Source organism: Dama dama, chromosome 4 (assembly GCF_033118175.1).
Source record: "Dama dama isolate Ldn47 chromosome 4, ASM3311817v1, whole genome shotgun sequence".
NCBI classification, from domain to species: domain Eukaryota; kingdom Metazoa; phylum Chordata; class Mammalia; order Artiodactyla; family Cervidae; genus Dama; species Dama dama.
This window is the reverse complement of record NC_083684.1, coordinates 57,445,341-57,464,975: the sequence shown is the minus strand read 5'-3', so window position 1 is coordinate 57,464,975 and position 19,635 is coordinate 57,445,341. Positions and strand designations below refer to the sequence as shown.

The following is a 19,635-nucleotide window of genomic DNA, read 5'->3' as shown; positions in this document are numbered from 1 at the left end:
CACCTTCACTCCCGTCTAGAATGCGTTCACTTCCCCTGTGGAATTTGTGCACCCCCCTTCACCTTCACCCACGGAATACCTCCACCTGTCCCGGGAGCACCTCTCCCACTCACTTTCCCCAGCAAACTCCCTCTCCCTGGACGCTCTCAGCCTCACACACATCCTCACTCAACTCCCTCCCCTCCGCACCCACCCGCACCTTGGCGCATCCTTGCAACAGCACCCCCACCTTTCCTACGACACACTGCCCCTCACAGCACCTGCCCGCGCTCCCCTCCGCATCATCGCCCACCACTTCTGCTCTCAGCCAGCGCCCGCACTCTCTGGCCGCGGGTCCCCCCTGCACACGCCCCCTGCTCGCCCTCGCCCCCGGGCCCCCGAGCTCTCGGGCGCAGCTCCCCCTCCGACTCCCCACATCCTCTAGAGGTGCCCTCTCCCGCGTCGCCCGGGGCCTCCCCGCGTCTCCCCGCCCCCGCCCCCGCGCCGGCCCCGCCCCGCCCCGGCCTCGGCGCCCCGCCCCCCGGGCGGGCAGGGGGCGGGGCGCGGGGGGCGGGGCGGGCGGCGCGGGCGGTGCAGGTGCCGGGCCGGGAGCGAGCGGCGGCGGCGGCGGCGGCGGCACCATGGGCCGGGCCCGGCGCTTCCAGTGGCCGCTGCTGCTGCTGTGGGCGGCCGCGGCGGGGCCAGGTAGGGTCGGGGGCCGGGGTCGGCCGGCTGGCCGGGTCGTGGCGGGGGGCGCGCCGCGGTGACAGCCGGGCGGTCGCGGGGCCGCAGAGGCCGAACAATGCGCGCGGGGCCGGGCCGGGCCCCCCTCCCCGGGACAAAGCGCAGCGCGGGCCGGGAGCCGCGAGCCGGGAGCCGCGAGCGGGGGAGGGGGCGCAGGCCCGGCCACCGTGCCGCAGCCCCCCCAACCCCGCACAGGCCCTGATCCCGGCGGGGACAAAGGGCCCGAGACCCCCCCTCAAGCCCCAAGCCAGCCTTCTCGAGGCCGGCCCCGCTGTCCTTCTGTCCGATCCCAGTGTCCCTCTGTCCGCCCGTCTCTGAGTCCCTCAGTCTCTCTCCTTGTCCCCCTACCCTTGTCCTCTGCCCCTCTGTCTCCAAGACTGTCCGTCTCTCTGTCTGTCCCCCTGTCTCCTTGTCTCCCTGTCCCCCGGCTCTCTAGCCTTTGTCCCCCACCTCTGTCCCTTGGTCCCTGTCCCTTTTCACTGGGTCACCCTGCCCGCCCCCCAGCATCCTCTCCATTCCCTGTTCTGTGCCCCTGTATTTCTGCCCTCCCTCTCTGCCCCGTCTCTGTCCCCTCTGCTGCTCTGTCCCCCATCTGTCCCATTCCCTTGTCCCCTCTCCTGCTCTGTCCCCCATCTGTCCCATTCCCTTGTCCCCTCTCCTTCTGTCATTCCTGGTTCTCTAGCCCTCCCTGTCATCTGTCTGCCTCATTCCCCACTCTCTCCTGTCTGTCTGTCCCACTGTGTCCCTGTCCCCGGTCTCTTTGCCTCCCCTATCTACCGTCACATCCTCCATCCTGGACTTCCCCATCACCATCCTTCATTTCTGCATCTCTCTGTGCCCCTGGAGAGGAACTGAGTCGGGCAGGGCATCCTGAAGGGCCCTGGAGGGAAATGTGTGCATATGTGTGTGTGTGTGTGTGTGTGTGTGTGTGTGTGTGTATGAGAAGAAGTGTGTGGGGAACCTTGGCATGTGGGCACACACGTGGATCCAACAGATGCCTTCCAAACGCTGCCCCTCCCCAACCATTCACACACCCAGGCCACTATCTACAGAAAAGCCCCCTCCAGGACATTCAGGGAGCCCTCCACCTACCCTTATCATGCACTGTGAAGAGCTGGAGTCCTCTAAGACAGGGTGACCCTGAGACCCAGGACAAGGTCAGGAAATGTCACCCCCCACACCCACACTCTCACATTGTGTGTGCCTGGTTCCTGCCACCGGTCACCCCCTCCCCGGTGGGGGAAGCCGCTTGGGGTGGCAGGGAACGGATAACAGGGAGGTAGCTGAGCAGAAGTAGGAGGGCCGGAGGTCCTGTAGAAATGTGGGAACTGTGACCAGATGGCACAGGTTTGGGGGCCTACCTGGGTTTAAATTCTGGCTCATGCCATTTGCCAGCGTAGCCGATGGCAAGCACACTTCTCTCCTGGGGCCTGTTTGCCTTTCTGTAAAGTGAGGGTGTTGAACTCGGTGACCTGAAAGGAAAGGAACTCCAGCTTGGACACCCGAAGGAGTTGCTGGCAAGTTGGGTGCAGTGACACCTTCCCCACTCCAGAGCTGAGGCCAAGTGTGCTTCCCCTCTCCTCAGGGCAAAGTGACGGGCTGAGAGTGGGCCTGTCACCCTCCACCTTGCTTTCTGCTGTAGTCTTCTGTCATGGCTTCAGAACTTTCACCATTACCTCCTTGTTTTGTGGCAGACAAGCCACAATTTCCTGAATGGGCGCTTTAGTACTTAAGCTACATCTCCATCCACTTTTGTTTTTCTTTCTTTGTTAGGCCAGCTCATAGACTCCTAGAACCATTGAATCCAGTGAACAGAGAACCTGAGGGTGTTTTAGAACCACTGGCTTCCAGAAGCCCAAAGTCTTTAGACTCTTGACACCTTTAAAATTCTAGAGCCTCACTGGCATTTGCATTCTAGCCTCCTGACACCTTCAAAACTCTGAAACCTTTACCTCTCGGAGATCCTGAATCTTGACACCTCTGAGGTCTAGAATCGTGGGAGATTGGATTCTCAGAATCCGAATACTGCCTAAGAGGACCACCTCCCCAGGTCCAGAATCTTTTCGCCAGCTCTTCTGGGAGGGAGCTCTCCAGGCTTGTCCTCCTGTGGTTTTAAATTCTCTGCTTCCTGGTGCCCTAATCCCTTCTGTCAACTTTCTCTAGATGAAATGACGGGGGACTTTACCAGTTGGGAGAGAGCTAGGTGTCATGGGAAGCACTCTGGAACTGGCTCGGGTGTAGTTCTGGGTCTGCCCCTGCCCCATCCCACTCTGAGCTTCACTTCCCCTCCTGTAAAGCGTGGGGTAGGCAGCTGAAGTATCTGATCCCAGGGGGCCCTGCCTGCTTTCCTTTTCTTTGGCTGTTTCTGAATGGCTTTGGCCACCGGATTCTTGGAGGTGTCCGTGGTCCTCACCTTCCCCTCTTTGTCACTCCCCTTCCCCTCTCACCTTGGCCAGCCAGCAGGAGTGGGGACAGGAGCTGGGGTTCATTTACACTATTTCAAAAATGTATTCTCTTCTCCCTGGCTCCCTCATCTACCAGGAATATCAGAAAAGGATGATGAGATGTATGCCAATAGAAAGAAGGGTCCAGGGTGGGCGGGCAAGAGGGATTGAGAGACGGATGGGTTGCCTGCCCAGAGATGCAGGCAGGCAGAAACAGAGACCCACAGGCCAGGGACTGGATGGCTCAGAAGGGAGCACGGGAAACAGACCTCCAGATCCAAAGAAAAGATGAAGAGGCTATTAAGAGTGTGTGTGTGGGGAGGGGGGGGCTGATGGAGGGAGAGTTTGTTAATCCCGAATAATGTTTCCCTTCCCAGGGACTCGCTCTTCCCCGCCTCCTAAAGTTTGGGCCGGCCACTCTGAGAAGCAGGGTTCTGCCTCTGGCCTTCACCCACCCATGAGCTGGATGCCTGCGTCCCCAGAGCAGGGGGTCAGGTTCCCCGAGGGATTCCAAAACCTTAGACGCAGCAGGGCTGGGGCCTGGGGTGGGTTAATGTCGTGCGAGCCTGGCCTGTCCCCGTCTTGGGGAACACAAAGGCAGCTTTCTCTCTCTGGGTGGGGTGGGGGTGGGGGGCCGGACTCGCCAGTGCCCAGTGGCCTGTGGCAGCACGACCCGAGCACCCACTGGCTCCCGCCTGTGCAGACCCCAGGCCTGTAGGTCCTCTAGAGGAACCAGGCACAGAGGCGCCTGAGCAGACACCCAGTGGGGCAAGAGGGCGGCGGCAGAGCCCGGGTTCTTCTGGACGGGGGTGAATATAGAGGGTGCTGGGGGTGGAAGAGAAGACAGCGAGGGCTCAGTGCACCCTCCCCGGAGCAGGAATTCTTCCCCTGACCCCACACCCAGGGGGAACCTCCGGAGGACTCCCCCACCCCCTGAATGGGCTGGAGGCCCGGAATCCAGGGAGTTCTGAATATCCCAGGAACGTGGGGGCCACAGGGGGAACTTTGTATGCGAGGCTGCTGACTCACCCTGACGCCCCCACCTGATGCTTGCCTCACAGAGGGAAGGGGGACAAGAGGCCTGGGGAGTCAGGGCTGTGGCTCTGGGGGCTGACGGCTGTGGCCCTGGAGCCAAAAGTTCTCAGGAGATCCTGGAGCCGGGGGCCTAGAGTCCTGGGTCTGAGGAAGCAGAAGTCTAGGGGTTCTGTGTTAGGGTGAGGAGGGGCTGGGTCTTGGACTCTGAGGTCTGAGGGAGGAGGGGGCTGGGGGGCTTGAACTCCTGGGTCCAGAGGGAGATGGGCACTGGGATCCCAGACTCCTGGGTCTTGATGGAGGGTGGGGCGCGAGTGCAGACTCCTGAGTCCTGAGAGAGGAAGTCTTGGGCGGGGGTCCCACTCCAGGTTTCTGAGGGAGGAGGGGCTGGGACCCTGATGCCTAGGTCCTGCGAATACAGGCGCCTTCACAAGGCTGAGCTGGGGAAGAATTGATGCTTTGTGTGAGGATGTTCGGACTCCGCCATTGATGGGGGGCTGAGGGGGGGGTTCGGTCAGGACGCAGGGATGTACCACCTCCCTAGGGGAGGATGGGGGGAGAGGAGGCAGGATGCCATGAGCCCCCTGGGGAGAGGCTATGGAGGGGGCGGCTGTGACCTTCCCGGAACTGTGACCTTGAGACTCCCTTGGGTATTCGCTGACTCAGGACCCAGGAGGTGCTCCCCCCACTCTCTTTAGTCTCCGTGGAAGCATCCACCAGCTGTGTAGTCTGGACCCCTGGTTCCTGAAGGAAGAGGGGGCTGAGGGCCCAGAATCCTGGGTTTGAGGAGGGAGAAGGCTGGGGGCTTTCGACTTCTGGATTTGAGGGAAGATGCTGAGAACCCAGATTCCTGATCCTGATGGAGAAGGAAGCTAGGACCTGGGACTCCCGGATCCTGGGAGAGGAGGCAGTTGGGGGGCTGGATTCCTGGGTCTAAAGGAGGAGAGTGTTGGATTCTGGGTCTCTACACATCACCTGCTCAGCCACTCTTTCCCAAACCCTCCCTAGTCCCTTTTTTCCAGGCAGTTTAAAGGGCCAGTGCCCCAGTCACCAAAGCTCAACCCCTCGCTGACCAGAAAGTCTTGCCTCACCACCCCCCAACCCCGAAACAAAAGCTCCTGGGACATTAATATTCCAGGCACAGACACTGTTGGTTACTGACTCCTCAGGAGGGGGAGGGAATAAAACAAAAGCCCCCCCACCCTTACCCCATGTGCTCCCTCAAGCAGAGAGCAGGGGATACGTTTGGGGGGTGGGTTGCAGACCCAGAGGTCCTGAGGGCTCCCAAGAGATGTTGAGTTTCTGCCACTGACTTGCCTGGGACCCCTGAGCCTCATTCTCTGCATCTGTAAAATGGGGGGCTAGCCCTAGGGCTAGTCCTGAGGACCAGGATCCACGGGTAGCCTTCAGGATGTTTTTTTAAAAAGTGCCCAGATGTGCAAACAGGCCAGTTCAGTTTTCACAGGAATAAGCATGTTTCTGGAGGTTGTAATAACAGCAGCACAGAGGGCTCCCTGACCCTCAGGTTCTGGGCTGATTCTTGTGAATCAGGCCCTGGCGTCATCCCCACTTTACAGATGGGGCATCTGAGGCTCAGGAAGTTTAAGCCATTTGTCCCAGCTCACACAGATGGCAAGTGGTCCAGCTGGGATCAACCCAAGTGTTTAAGATGAGAATAATGTCATGTCACAAAGTTATCATGAGGCTGAAATGCCTAGCACGTGAGATTCAGGCATCAGTTTCCCCAGACATTTATCAAGGGTCAAGCACACTTCCACGCACTAGGGTGCAGCAACAAACCCAAGAGATTACAATCCTGCCTTCGTGGGGTGTATATTCGAGTAATGGGGGACAACCAACAAGTGTGCAAATGAATAAAACAATTTCAGTGAAAGTTCCATACAGGATATAAAACAGTGGTGATGAAATAGAAAGAGTTCTGGGGACTTCCCTGGTGGTCCAGTGGCTAATGGTGGTCCACGCTCCCAATGCAGGAGGTCTGGGTCTGATCCCTGGTCTAAGTGAAGGTCCCACATGCCTCGGGGCAACTAAGCCCATGAGCTGTGACTACTGAGCCTGCGCACTCTAGAGCCTGTGCTCCACCACAGGAAAAGCCCACGCACTGCAGCTATCCAGCTGATGTGTTAAGACTGGTCTTGCCGGGAGGCAGATGTGGAAGTAGAGAGACTCACAAGTACCTCTTGAAGGACCAGGTCAGAGATAGTGTCACTGAATGATGTGACCAAGGTGAACAGGTTTGGGATATATTTTAGAAGCAGAATGGATAGATCTCACTGATGTAGTGGGTGTTAGAGATGAGGGAAAGGGTGAAAACGTGGATGATTTTTAGGTGTTTTGGCCTGAGCAACCAGGTTGTGACATTTACTGAGACTGAGAAAACATGGGAAGGAAAATGTTTGGTGCCAGGACTGGACATATTAAGATTGCTATTCAGGAAAGTGCTAGATAAACCCCTAAGAGGGCCTTAAATTCACAAAACATTACATTCAAAGATAAAAGAAGCCAGAAGTTGGTATCCGAAGCTTTTATGACAGCTCCACATCATCACCAGAGACCCAGGCATCTTCCAGTTCTCAGTTCCCAAACTCCATCACATCCTAGTTTCAGGCAGCACAAAGGTGACCAGGTGGAAAAAGGACTTGTCCCCTTTCTTTAAAAAGTCCGCTTGCAACTTCCATGGTGATCCAGTGGCAGAGACTCCATGCTCCTGATGCAGGGAGCCTGGGTTTGATCCCTGGTCTAGGGGCTAGATCCCACATGCCACAACTAAGAGTTGACATGCTGCAACTAAGACCTGGCATAGCAAAAAAAAAAAAAATTTAAGTCCCCTCAAATGATCACAGGACACTTTTCCTGATATCTAGTCAGACAAAACTTTATCACGCAGCCTCACTTAGCTGCAAGGGAGTCTGGGAAATTCCTCTTTCTGCTGGATATAGGGCAACCGTAAGGGCTTCCCGGGTGGCTCAGTGGTAAAGAATCCACCAGTCAATGCAGGAGACACAGGAGATGTGGGTTCGATCCCTGGGTTGGGAAGGTCCCCTGGAGGAGGAAATGGCAACCCACTCCAGTATTCTAGTCTGGAAAATCCCATGGACTGAGGAGCCTGGTGGGCTGGACAGTCCATGGTGTGGGGTTGCAAAGAGTTGAACATGACTTAGCTGATGAACACAGCACAGGGAAACCATAAAATACAATCAGGATTCTTTTACTAAAGAGAAAGGGAAGAGTGTATACTGCTAGGAAGCTAGCTGTCTGCTTTCTCCCTGCCCTCCGGAATTAATCTTTTCCACCCTTCAGCCCCCAAATCAGGTTACCTATCCCTCTTACAGGGAGTGAAACACTTCTGATGGGATTTATGTCTACCTCCCCATAAATCTTGAAGGCCTTCCAGGACAGGGACCTCATCTGACTCATCCCTGGGCACCCAGCCCCTGAAAACCTCCCTGCAGCACAAATGAATGAATGAGACAGAATGTAAGAGATATGAAAGAATAGTTATCCAGAATTTAAAGGTGAATAACCAGGGACTTCCCTGGTGGTCTGGTGATTAAGACTCCCTGCTTCCAGTGCAGGGGGTATGAGTTTGATCCCTGGTCAAGGAACTAAGATCCCATGTGCTGCATGACATGGCCAAAAAAAAAAAAAAGTGAATAATCAAATTTGATCATGGCCCTTTCCTGCTTCAGTTCCTGGCCTTCAGGATAAAAGCTGATCTTGTAGCTTGGCTGAGACCCTTCACAAGCACATGCCACAATCCTCACCAATGCTGGACACATTTCACCCAGACAAGCAGGAGTGGGTGAGGGTGCAGGATGCAGAATTGAGAGACCTCGAGGCAGATCCTGCCTCTGCCACTTTCAGGCTGTGACCTTGGCCAAGTCATTTTCTCACTCTGGAACAAATTTTCTCATCTAAAAAATGAGAACTGGAAAAAAAAAGTGGGGATTGATAATAGTGCCTCCCTTATTCAGGTATTGTGATGATTAAGTGGAAATTATATAGGTAATGCCCTTAGCACAAAGCCTGGAACAGAAATTGCCTAATAAACAGTTGCTATGATGGTTATTGTTATTTTGAAGATGACAGCGACATTGATGATGCTGATGATGATTAATCTCAGCTTTGAGCTTCACTCTGCACTGTTTACTTGGCTGGGAACACCCCCTTACTAATCCCTTACTTCATTCCTCTGATGGATTAATCAGAGTAAGTTAACTGCTGTAACAACAGCCCTGAAATCTCAATGGCTTAACCAAAAAATGTATTTCTCGCTCATGCTACAAGTCCTCTGCAGGCAGGTAACACGGGGCGGGTCAGGGCCTTGGACTCCTTCCAGCTCATAATCCTATTCTCCTCTGGGCTCCTAGGGGTCCTCCCCATTCTGCCAGCATGAAGGATTGAGGGTGAGATGAATCAGGCTGGAGGAGGTGTTTTTCTTCTGCCTACAGCCTATTGGCCAGAAATCAGTCATGGGGCCCCACAGAAGCACAAGGGATCCTAGGAAATGTAGCCTAATAGTGTGTTGTCCCTTGAGGGCTTCCGTGGAGGCTCACCTGGTAAAGAATCTGCCTGCAATGTGAAAGACCTGGGTTTGAACCCTGGGTTGGGAAGATCCCCTGGAGTGGGTACGGCTACCCATTCCAGTATTCTGGCCTGGAGAATTCAATTCTATACAGTCCATGGGGTCACAAAGAGCTGGACATGACTGAGTGACTTTTACTTCAGTGTGTTGTACCAGTTAACTTTAGCCATGTTAAGTGAAGTGAAGTGAAGTCACTCAGTCATGTCCGACTCTTTGTGACCCCATGGACTGTAGCCTACCAGGCTCCTCTGTTCATGGAATTTTCCAGGCAAGAATACTGGAGCGGGTTGCCATTTCCTTCTCCAGGGGATCTTCCCAACCCAGGGATCGAACCCAGGTCTCTTGCATTGTAGGCAGATGCTTTTACCATCTGAGCCACCAGGGAAGTCCCTACAAAACACTGTGACTTTGAACAGCAATTATGTCTTTTGCTCATGACTCTGGGAGTCAGCAGTTTGGATTGGATCAACTGGGCACTTCTTCTCTTGGTCTCAACTGGGGTCACTCATGTGGCTGCAGTCACCCGGTGATGCCACGGGGGCTGGATAGTCCAGAATGGCCTGACTCCTGTGGCTGGCATTTGGTGCTGGGCTTCTCTCTCTCCGTGTGGTCTCTCATCCTCAAGGAGGCTGGCCCGGGCATCTTCATCCAACAGTGTCAGAGCAGCACAAGGGCATGAGTGGAAGCTGTGAGGTCTCTTGAGATCTAGGCTCCAGAAGTCATTCAGTATCACTTCTAGCAAATTCTGTTGATCAATGCAAGTCACAAGCCCTCCCCAGATTCACAGGGTCAGAGTGCTTTGTTAATGGGAAGAGCAGCAGGAATTTCCCTGGTGGTTCAGTGGTTGTGGCTAAGATTCTACACTTCCATTGCAGGGGGTGGGGGTTCAGTCCCTGTTTGGGGGACTAAGATCCCACAAGCTGTGCTACGCAGCCTTAAAAAAAAAAAAAAAAACCAAAACGGGAAGAGCAGCAAACTTAACTCTACAGGGATGGGAAGAATATCTCATCCATCTCTGCAGACAAGTTAAAACATGTGCTCAGGTGTGAAAGATGGGGTTTGGTGAACACACAACAGTTTCCTATACCCAGTGGATTGCTCGTTCTTTATTTATTTATTTGCTCACTCTTTAAAATGTGGATCCAGTGGAGCTTTCTTCTAGAATCTTCTCTGATCACTCATCTCCCTGGGTGGTCTTAGTCTCCACTTCCTCTGGGCTCCCAGTGTGACCTGTGCTCCCCCACCCACCCACTCCTTAGAGCCACTGGATCTTGACTGCAGCTCCTCTAGAGCAGGGGGCAGGTTTTATCCATCTCCTGGATTCCAGCCCACAGGAAATGTTGGGTGTAATGAACTGCATGGGAGGGGAAGGAGAGGTATTGGAAGTTTGGATGGGTGAGGATCCGAGGGAGAGAGCAAAGACTGAATTGTACCCCTCAATGAGTCTCTTACCCTGTTTCTCTGTCTACTGGTCCAGGGGCAGGACAGGAAGTACAGACGGAGAATGTGACAGTGGCTGAGGGCGGGGTGGCCGAGATAACCTGCCGACTGCACCAGTATGATGGATCTATAGTTGTCATTCAGAACCCCGCCCGGCAGACCCTCTTCTTCAATGGTACCCGAGGTGCGTGCTGGGGTTCCAGAGCCTGAGTCTTGGAAGAGGAGAGGGCTGGGACTGACTGAAGACAGAGCTGAGACTCTGGTCTCCTGGATCTGAGGGAGGAGGAGGCTGGGGCCTGGACTCCTCCGGTGAGAGGGGCTGAAACATTCTGAGTACCCAAGAGAGTAACTAGGTGGGCACCTTAGACACCTGGGTGTGGTTGGAGAAAAGAGAGGGCCGAACTGTAAGCTCCTGGAGGAAAGGTGGGACTTCTGAGGTATGGATTCCCCAAGTTCACTCCCACCTCTTCACTGCCTAGCCCTGAAGGATGAGCGTTTCCAGCTTGAGGAGTTCTCCCCGCGCCGGGTACGGATCCGGCTCTCAGATGCTCGCCTGGAGGACGAGGGGGGCTACTTCTGCCAGCTCTACACAGAGGACACCCACCACCAGATTGCCACGCTCACTGTACTGGGTAACGTCCTGCCCCGCCTCAGATCCATCCTGTCTCCTTTCTCCTTTGCTCATCCCTTATCCTGAGACTTGACCCTGGCTGTTTTTAACCTCCTGGACATCTGCTCCCAGTAAAAACGGCCGGTTTCCCTGACCCTCTGCCTCTGTGTTTGACGCTTTGTTCTCCTTGCTCCCTGGAATCCTGCAGTTTGGTCACTCTGAGCCCACCTTGGTCCCTCTCTTGACCTCCCTCTTGTCCCCTTCTCCCTGTGGCAGTGGCCCCGGAGAATCCTATAGTGGAGGTCCGGGAACAGGCGGTGGAGGGCGGCGAGGTGGAGCTCAGCTGTCTTGTTCCACGGTCCCGCCCGGCTGCTCTCCTGCGCTGGTACCGGGACCGAAAGGAACTGAAAGGTACAACCTGGCGGTGGGGATGGGAGTGGGCTGGAGAGGGGCGAGACTTACGAGACAGGGTTCCAGGAGGTGTGGCTTAGGAAAGGCTTGTTTATATATGGATGGGGCTTGAGGAAGAGTGCATGGGTTTGGCGGACACTACTGCTCAATATATTGGGCTTCCCTGGTGGCTCAGTCGGTAAAGAAATTGCCTGTAACGCAGGAGAACACCTACAGCTCAGGAGACCCAAGTTCAATCCCTGGGTTGGGAAGATCTCCTGGAGAAGGAAATGGCAACCCACTACATTCTTCTTGCCTGGAAAATCCCATGGACAGAGGTGTCTGGCGGGCTAACAGCCCATGGGGTCGCAAGAGTCGGATATGACTTCGCGACTAAACCACCACTCAATATATACCCATTGAATGAATTATTAGATGAGAGGGCGTAGGGTGAGAGAGCGAGGAGCTTTGGGAAGAGACACGGGGTTGTGGGCTTGATTTGGAGAGGGGCGTGGTTCGGAGGACTAGAGGCGAGGCTGTGGGTAAGGGGTGGAGCTTGGCAAATAGCCTGCTTTAGAATTGGCCAGGTGGGAGGTTGTGCCTTCAGTGGGCGGAGCCATAGCCCTGACATGACGGTTTCTGGGCGGGGCTTGGCAGGAGTGACCAGCGGCCAGGAAAATGGCAAGGTCTGGAGCGTGGCAAGCACAGTGCGGTTTCGTGTAGACCGCAAGGACGATGGCGGTATCGTCATCTGCGAGGCGCAGAACCAGGCGCTACCCTCCGGACACAGCAAGCAGACGCAGTACGTGCTGGACGTGCAGTGTAAGTGCCTGGCAGGCCAGCGCCCGGCGGGGAAAGAGGATTCCAGTGCGCCTGCCACCTGTCCCCGGAAGAATTCCTAGTCCTGCATAACCCAGATAACCACTTTCCCATCTCACTCCTGCCCACAGACTCCCCGACGGCCCGGATCCATGCCTCCCAAGCTGTGGTGAGGGAGGGAGACACACTGGTGCTGACGTGTGCTGTGACGGGGAACCCCAGGTGAGCTTTAGGGTCCGAGATTCCTGGGTCCTGCGGAGAATAGGTGACCTGGACACCTGAAGCTGGAAGAACAGAGGGGGCTGAGACCCAGCCTTCTGAATCCTGAGAAAGAAGGGATTTGGGGCTAGATGGTGAGGAAGGAGGCTGTGGGTCCCCAGTCTCCTGGGTTCTCAGGGTGGAAGAGGCTGGGGGTGGGGGTGGGGCTAGGCTTCCTGAGATCTTGCTGATGGGTGGAAGTTGGGCTCGGGACTCTTGGTTTTCAAGGAAGGAAAGGTCTAGTAAGGATTCTCTTATTTGGAGATGTCGCATATCTAGATTTCTGAGACGTCAGAATTGGGTGCTGACACCTGCGTCCCTACCTCTCATTATATCCCCGCCCAGGCCTAACCAGATCCGCTGGAACCGCGGTAATGAGTCTTTGCCCGAGCGGGCGGAGGCAGTCGGGGAGACGCTTACGCTGCCCGGCCTGGTATCCGCGGATAATGGCACCTACACCTGCGAGGCGTCGAACAAGCACGGCCACGCGAGGGCGCTCTATGTGCTCGTGGTCTACGGTGAGGACCTGAGGGCAGGGCTCAGCGTAGGGACGAGGCCTCCCGGGGTCTCCTCGCCGTCCTGGGTGGGACTGGGCCTTGGGAACAGGCAGGATGGATTGGATGGTGTTTGAGGCTCCAACCTATGCAAAGAATGATTCCAGGGGGGTCAAAAGCCCACAGAGTTCTTATAGTTCTGGGACCAGACTGATTGGGTTCAGATTCAGTTATGCAGCGTCCTGTTGCAGGTAACTTTGTGCCTTAGTTTCCTCATCGGTAAAGTGGAAATAAACAACAGCACCTACCTCATAGGGTTGTTGTAAAAAATTTTGAGCTAAATATAGAAAGCAGTTGGAGGTCGCTAGCACAAAGAAGTGTTATGTATTTAGCTCCTATGACGGTGCGGCAGGAATTTTGGAGTGGCTGGGCCCTAGATCAGCGGTTTAAATACCTGGAGCGTTTTAAACAAGATGCGAAGAGACTTAGGTCTGAAGTCAAAGAAAAAGGATGTGCTATTTCTTTTTCTCTGGGGGGAGGAGGCAGGTAGGTATTAGCGAAATGACTGGGGCCCAAGTCAGGCAGTGTACAAACCAACACGCATTCCTTGAAGAAGTGGAACATCAATAATGGCGCCAGGAGCTTTGCTCAGTGGCAGTGTTGTAGCCAATGAGGTTTATCTGAGGCGCAATTATTGCTAATTGGGAAAAAAAAAAAAAAGGCGCCAGGGGAAGGGCCCACCAGGTGGCGGTAATTTGCGAGGCGTGGCACATAAGGGGGCGCGGTTGGACGTGGCGTGCAGAATGGTTTAAGACATTGTCAGCTATGGGCCCGGGCTGGGACCGTCCTCTGATGACCTGGGCCTGCGCCCTGTCCCTCTGGCAGACCCTGGTGCGGTGGTAGAGGCTCAGACGTCGGTGCCCTACGCCATTGTGGGCGGCATCCTGGCGCTACTGGTGTTTCTGATCATCTGTGTGCTGGTGGGCATGGTCTGGTGCTCGGTACGGCAGAAGGGTGAGTGGGGGCGGGGTCAAATTCAGCGACGGGTGTGGTTGGTTGTGGCGTCCAGAAGGGGGTGGGGCCTAGAGCCCGATTCGACAGAGGGCGGGCGTAGAGTCAGGGCAAGGGGGCGGAGCCTAGACCCAGGATTGGAAACTTGAGACCCAGATCCCGTAAGGGGCGGGTCTTTCGGTCCAGGATCCTAAAAGGGGTGAAGGGTTGGAGCTGAATAAAGAACATACGTTTGAATTCCTAATTGGCGAATTCGGTGGGAGCGGAGCAAGGGGTTACTACCTAGAGGACGGATAAGGGTTGATCTTTCAGTGAACTTGTGAAGTCCTCCTAATTCTGCTTTTCTCTCTTTCTCTGCCCGTTTTGCTCTTCACTGGACTTGACCATCAACCTGTATGTTCAATCTCTCCCTCTTCATCTGATGTATTTTGTCTGCCTCCCCGTCCTACTCCTGGGTCCACACGTATCTGTGGCCTCTGCCGGGGGGGGGGGGGGGTCTGTCACCCCTCAGGCTCCTATCTGACCCATGAGGCCAGTGGCCTAGATGAGCAGGGAGAAGCGAGAGAAGCCTTTCTCAATGGCAGCGATGGACACAAGAGGAAAGAAGAATTCTTCATCTGACCCCACCTCCACCCCAGGCCTGGGCCTGGGCTGGGGTCCACCCCACTGCCAGCTGCAAAGACATTTACCAGAGTCTGGGATGGTGGGCTTCTCCCCCCACCACTAACACCTCAGACGCTTGGACAGGGATGGGGGTGTTGGCTGCCTGGGTCTCTACAAGGGCCAGAAGCAAGGGCCCAGAGGTCTGGGTCCCCCGATGTGGGGGCAAGGGCCAAAGGTCCAGACCCCCTAAGTCCAGGGAGGGCGGTAGGGATTGGGTTGGGGTAAGATAACTGGGGGAAGGCCAAGGCCCCTAGGCTGCAGTCCCAGGTCTTGTGGGGAGGGGTCAGATTCTGGGAAGGGTGGGGTGGGCAGGGAAGGGGAACAGAGATTTCTTTGGGGGTTCCAGACCCCATGCCAGCCATTGTAGGAGTTCCACAGAGCTCTGGGCACCTCTTTGCAAAGCCATGTTTGCACGGTGGGGGTAAGGGTGGGGGGAGGGCATGGAAACAGGGATTCTGTGTCTTTGTGTCATAACTTTGATGGGGGCGGTGAGGGAGACAGCCCCAACTTTGCTCCAGTCCCCTTTCCCCAGCTCCTGGGCTCTCCTCCCCTCCCCTCCCCCCAACATCTGTCCCATCCATCTTTGTCTCTGTCCACCCACTCCTGGGGGGGCCTTCCCCATCTCTCCTCCAGGCCCCCCGGGGAGGGGGAAAGGAGTCTGGGGGGAGGGTGCATTGCTCTCTATGGTTTTATATATAATATATTAAAAAAATAAAAAATCTGTATGAAAATATCAGATTGCACCCCCTCCCCCCATTCCTGGCTTTTGCCCCCTTTTTCTTGTTTAAAAAAAAAAAACAAAAAAACACATTTTGTACGGGGCGGGGAGGGGAAAGGGGAGGGGGTTTGGCAATCCCACTAACCACCATTAAACTGAGGAGAGAACAAGTTTTTGGGGTGGCTGTGTGTCTGTCCCTCTGCCCAGACCTGCACCATGTTGGGAGGGGTGTTGGACTAAGGGAGGGGGAGGAAGGGTGATGATTGCTGGTGGACTGTATAGGTCAGGAGAGGGTCCTTACATCTCCAAGGACACCTCCGCCCTCCCAAGAAACCTGGGTTTTTTCTGGTCAGTCTTTCAGCCAAAAAGCACTGTCTTGTCCCTTCAGTAGCCACTGAGCTACCCTATCCCCACCCAATAGCCTGGACACTTCCCCTGCCTTATCTCCGCCCCTGACATCAATCTCCAGAGGACCTTTCAATTACTGACATTTTGCCTTGTCAAAACCTGTCCCTGCCAGCTCTCCGTTCACCTCTAGACCAAGTCAAAGCTCCTGAGCCTGGCATTCCTGGCCCCTCATTCATTCATCTAAATTTTAAACAAGTGATTCTTATTTTCAAGTAAAAAATATATTACCTTACTTTGTACAAAGTGCTGCTCAAAGGGCTGGAGATGCCACGGTGAATAAAACAGGCAAAAGCTAGATGTTCCAGACAGCTTAGTGCTAACCACAGACTTGATCCTGTTCTAGGCACTGAGCACCCAAAGTGAAAAAGAGTGACTCCATTCTTGCCTTCTTTCCTTTTATGAGGAAAACATTCCAGCAAGGAAGCAGAACAAACAAAACTCAATTTCAGGTTGCCATAAGTACTGCTGGGTTTCCTAGGTGGCGCAATGGTAAAGAATCTGCCTGCAGGAGACACCAAGAGGTGGTCGTTAGATCTCTGGGTCGGCTGGAGTAGGAAAGGGCAACCCACACCAGTAGTCTTGCCTGGAAAATTCCATGGACAGAGAAGCCTGGTGGGGTTACAGTCAAAGGGGGTGGCAAAGAGTTGAACATGACTGAGTACACACGTACACACACACACACACACACACACACACAAGTACTATTAAGATAAAAGGCAGAGTAAGGGGATATGGGGTACTGTTTTCTTTTAACCTACTATAGAAAACATCAAACATACAAAAGTGGAACAGGACAATTAAGCCCTATGCATCTGTCAATCCCAGCTTCAGCAATCATCTCACTGGCTCTGAGAGCCAATCCTGCTTTATTCATAACCCACTCACTTCTCTAGAGTCAATCCGGAGGTGCTATCTCAGAAACATCAGAGAAAACCTCTCAGATTGACACCTCTGCCAGGATATGAATGATGAGCAAACAGTTATTCAAAGATCAGAGGAGAAAGCATTTTCAGGCAAAGGGAACAGCAACGGCAAGTGCCTAAGGTGGTAAGGCTCAGGTAGACAGGACGCCAGTGGATAGAGGAGGGGGTGGGGGTGAAGTCAGAGATGAGTGGGGTTAGACAAGGTGTATAGCCCCTGAGAAGTGAAAGTTGCTCAGTCCTGTCAGACTCTTTGAGACCCCACTCCATGGAATTCTCCAGCCATTTCTACTCCAGGGGTTCTTCCCAACCCAGGGATCAAACCCAGGTCTCCCACAATGCAGGCAGATTCTTTACCAGCTGAGCTACCAGGGAAGCCGAAGAATACCAGAGTGGGTTGCCTATCCCCTTCTCCAGGGGATCTTCCCAACCCAGGAATCAAACCGGGGTCTCCTTCATTGTAGATGGATTCTTTACCAGCTGAGCTACCAGGGAAGTGAAAGTGTTTGTGGCTCAGTCCGGTCCGACTCTTTGCAACGCTATGGACTGAAGCCCACCAGGCTCCTCTGTCCATAGAATTCTCTAGGCACGAATACTGGAGTGGGTTTTCATTCCCTTCTCCAGGGGATCTTCCTGACCTTGGGATCGAACCTAAGTCTCCTCATTGCATGCAGATTTTTTAACTTCTGAGCCGCTAGGGAAGCCCCAGGGACCTGATAAAGCCTTTGATTTTCTTTCCAAGTGTAATGGGATCTCATTGGAGAGTTTTCAATTGGAAAGTGAGTCATTTTGAGGAAGACTTAAAGAATGCTGCAATAGCTTCCTATACTCTCAACGTAAAGTCTGAGCTCTTAACTTCACCTGGAGGAACTTCCCCTCCGTGACTGTGTTCCAGGCATACTAAACTGCTTTCACTTCCTCAAACCATTCCGCGTTTTTTTTTTTTTTAATTTGCCTCTAGGCCTTTGTCCTTGCTCTTCCCTGTGCCAAAGACTCCCTGGAGTGTGCGCCTCCCGTGACTCCCACAGCTTCCTCTGCTCTACCTCATCCCAAGTCTAAGCCCTCAGTTGTGATCCTGATTATATGTGAATCTCCTTCCTTTGACTGGAAGGCCGTCAGCATAGATCCTGGGTACGCTCGCTGCGGAAACTATAGTGCCCTCTAGCACAAGAGAACAATAAATGTTTATCCTGCTTGTGGGAAGGGAGGGTTGTGAGGGTTGCTAAGGGTCTCGTCCCTTGTGCCCAGACACCGAATGCAAACTGATCCCAATTACACCGAGGATGCCCGCTTCGCGCTAGTCCGCAGTCCCTCTGCGCACGCGCTAGAGTCAGTTTCCCTCCCCCTCCCCGCCCCGCCCCTTGCCCACCCCATTACGCCCCGCATATGCTAATCTCTGCGCTCCAGAGTATGGCCCCTCAGGGGAATATGCAAATCAACCCTCCAGCGCCCTAGGCCTCCCATTGTCGCCCTAGCCTCCCATTGTCCCACACTAAGATTATGCAAATGAGCAGGCCTCAGGTCCTGGATCCGGGCCGAGCCGGCACCCCCACCCCACTCTCGCAGCATCCTATTATCCGTAGGCGCGTTCATGCGAGCGCTCACGCACGCGCGAGCCTTGCCGTTTTTCTAGTTCGGTCCGGCTGCGGACTGTACCAAGTAAACCCGGACAGCGAGGGGCAAAGCCCGGAACCCCCTGCGTGAGCCTCATCGATGGCCCGACCCAGAGAGCCCCCTTTCCCACTCTGCGACAGGAATGGTCTATCTCGTCGCGCAAGCGCCCTAGGCTCTTCACGCCCCTCGCACTCCCTCCTACCCCACTCGCAGCGCAGGCGCAGAGCCTGGGCGTGCAGCCGCTGCCGCCGAGCCAGAACTGGGGCCGCCAGCGCCGGTGAGTGTCCGGGATGGAGGTGCGCGGGGCATGCTGGGAAGCGGGCACTACGGCAGCGCTGCATGATGGGAGTGACGGCTCCCGTCGCCGAGGAGTCGGCAGCGGTCTTGGGCCGTGATGACTCGAGGGCGAGACCCAGGCTCCCTTTTCTCCCCCCACGCGGCTCTGTGCCGCTCTGGGGGCATCCTGGGAAAACCGGACGCCGTGCCCTAAAGCATTGTGGGAGTTTGGCTACTAGTCGTTAATGGGTCTGGAGCATTCTGGGAGTATCCTAGCTTCTTGCGGGGAACCGTCTCTTTTGTCACACACCTTCCGCTGAGCGTCCTGGGAGCTTGGAGTGCTTTGACGGAGAACGCCTTGGAAGGTGGTCGTTACAGGCCCAAGGCATCCTGGGAGAAATTGCAGTAGCAGGGCTCTGTGGGGACTGGCCCTTATAGTCCTAACTAAGGTTTTGCTCTTGTTTCCTCTCCCTGGCATTGTGGGAACAGGTGCCCATTATGTTCGCGCTTGGCGTCTTGGGAGTTGGACATTGTGGGATCTCCAGCACTGTGTTATGGTAGTGAGGGAGTCTCATTTATTCCCTTCTAAGATTGTGGAAGTCAGTCTGGCCCCCCATTGTCATTGTAGGAATGGGACTTGAGCACCAAGGAATGTTTCCATCTGACATCTGGAATACTCTGGAAGGGGCTTAGTGTGCTGTGGGCTTGGGGAAGGGTAGGCAGGACTGCTGAGCAGTGTCTCTTGGTAATCCCATAGGAAGCTGATTGTCCCTGGTGTATGGTTCCCAGTTAAAATATAGACCACCCAGTTAGATTTGAATTTCAGATAAACAACAAAGAATTGATTAATATACCTATGTTCCATGCAGTATTTGAGATGTACATTTCTAAAAGACCATCTGTTTATGTTATGAAATTTAACTGGGTGTTGTATATTTTCATTTACTAAATCTGGCAACCTACCCTGGCATGAAGTAGAATTCCCAAATTAAATGGGGCCCTTATAGGCAGTGGGCGTCTCTGGTGGCTCAGATGGGAAAAAAAAAAAAAAAAAAATCATCTGCCTGCAATGCAGGAGATCCAGGTTCAATTCCTGGGTTGGGGAGATCCCCTGGAGAAGGAAATGGCAATCCAGTATTCTTGCCTGGAGAATTCCATGGACAGAGGAGTGTAGTGGGCTACAGTCCATGGGGTAGCGAAGAGTAGGAC

General features: G+C 54.6%; 1 protein-coding gene and 1 pseudogene across 1 annotated transcript; both read left to right on the top strand.

Annotated features, from left to right (window-relative positions):
- Positions 1 to 592: 592 nt before the first annotated feature.
- On the top strand, positions 593 to 15,221 carry CADM4 (cell adhesion molecule 4). The gene is made up of 9 exons (XM_061139487.1): positions 593 to 684; positions 10,283 to 10,429; positions 10,725 to 10,877; positions 11,132 to 11,266; positions 11,903 to 12,067; positions 12,196 to 12,286; positions 12,668 to 12,840; positions 13,702 to 13,830; positions 14,339 to 15,221. Exons 1-9 carry the CDS (start codon positions 621 to 623, stop codon positions 14,446 to 14,448), a joined length of 1,167 nt encoding a protein of 388 aa, XP_060995470.1. The 5' UTR covers positions 593 to 620; the 3' UTR covers positions 14,449 to 15,221.
- LOC133055376 (U4 spliceosomal RNA) lies at positions 13,457 to 13,587 on the top strand (annotated as a pseudogene).
- Positions 15,222 to 19,635: the final 4,414 nt, after the last annotated feature.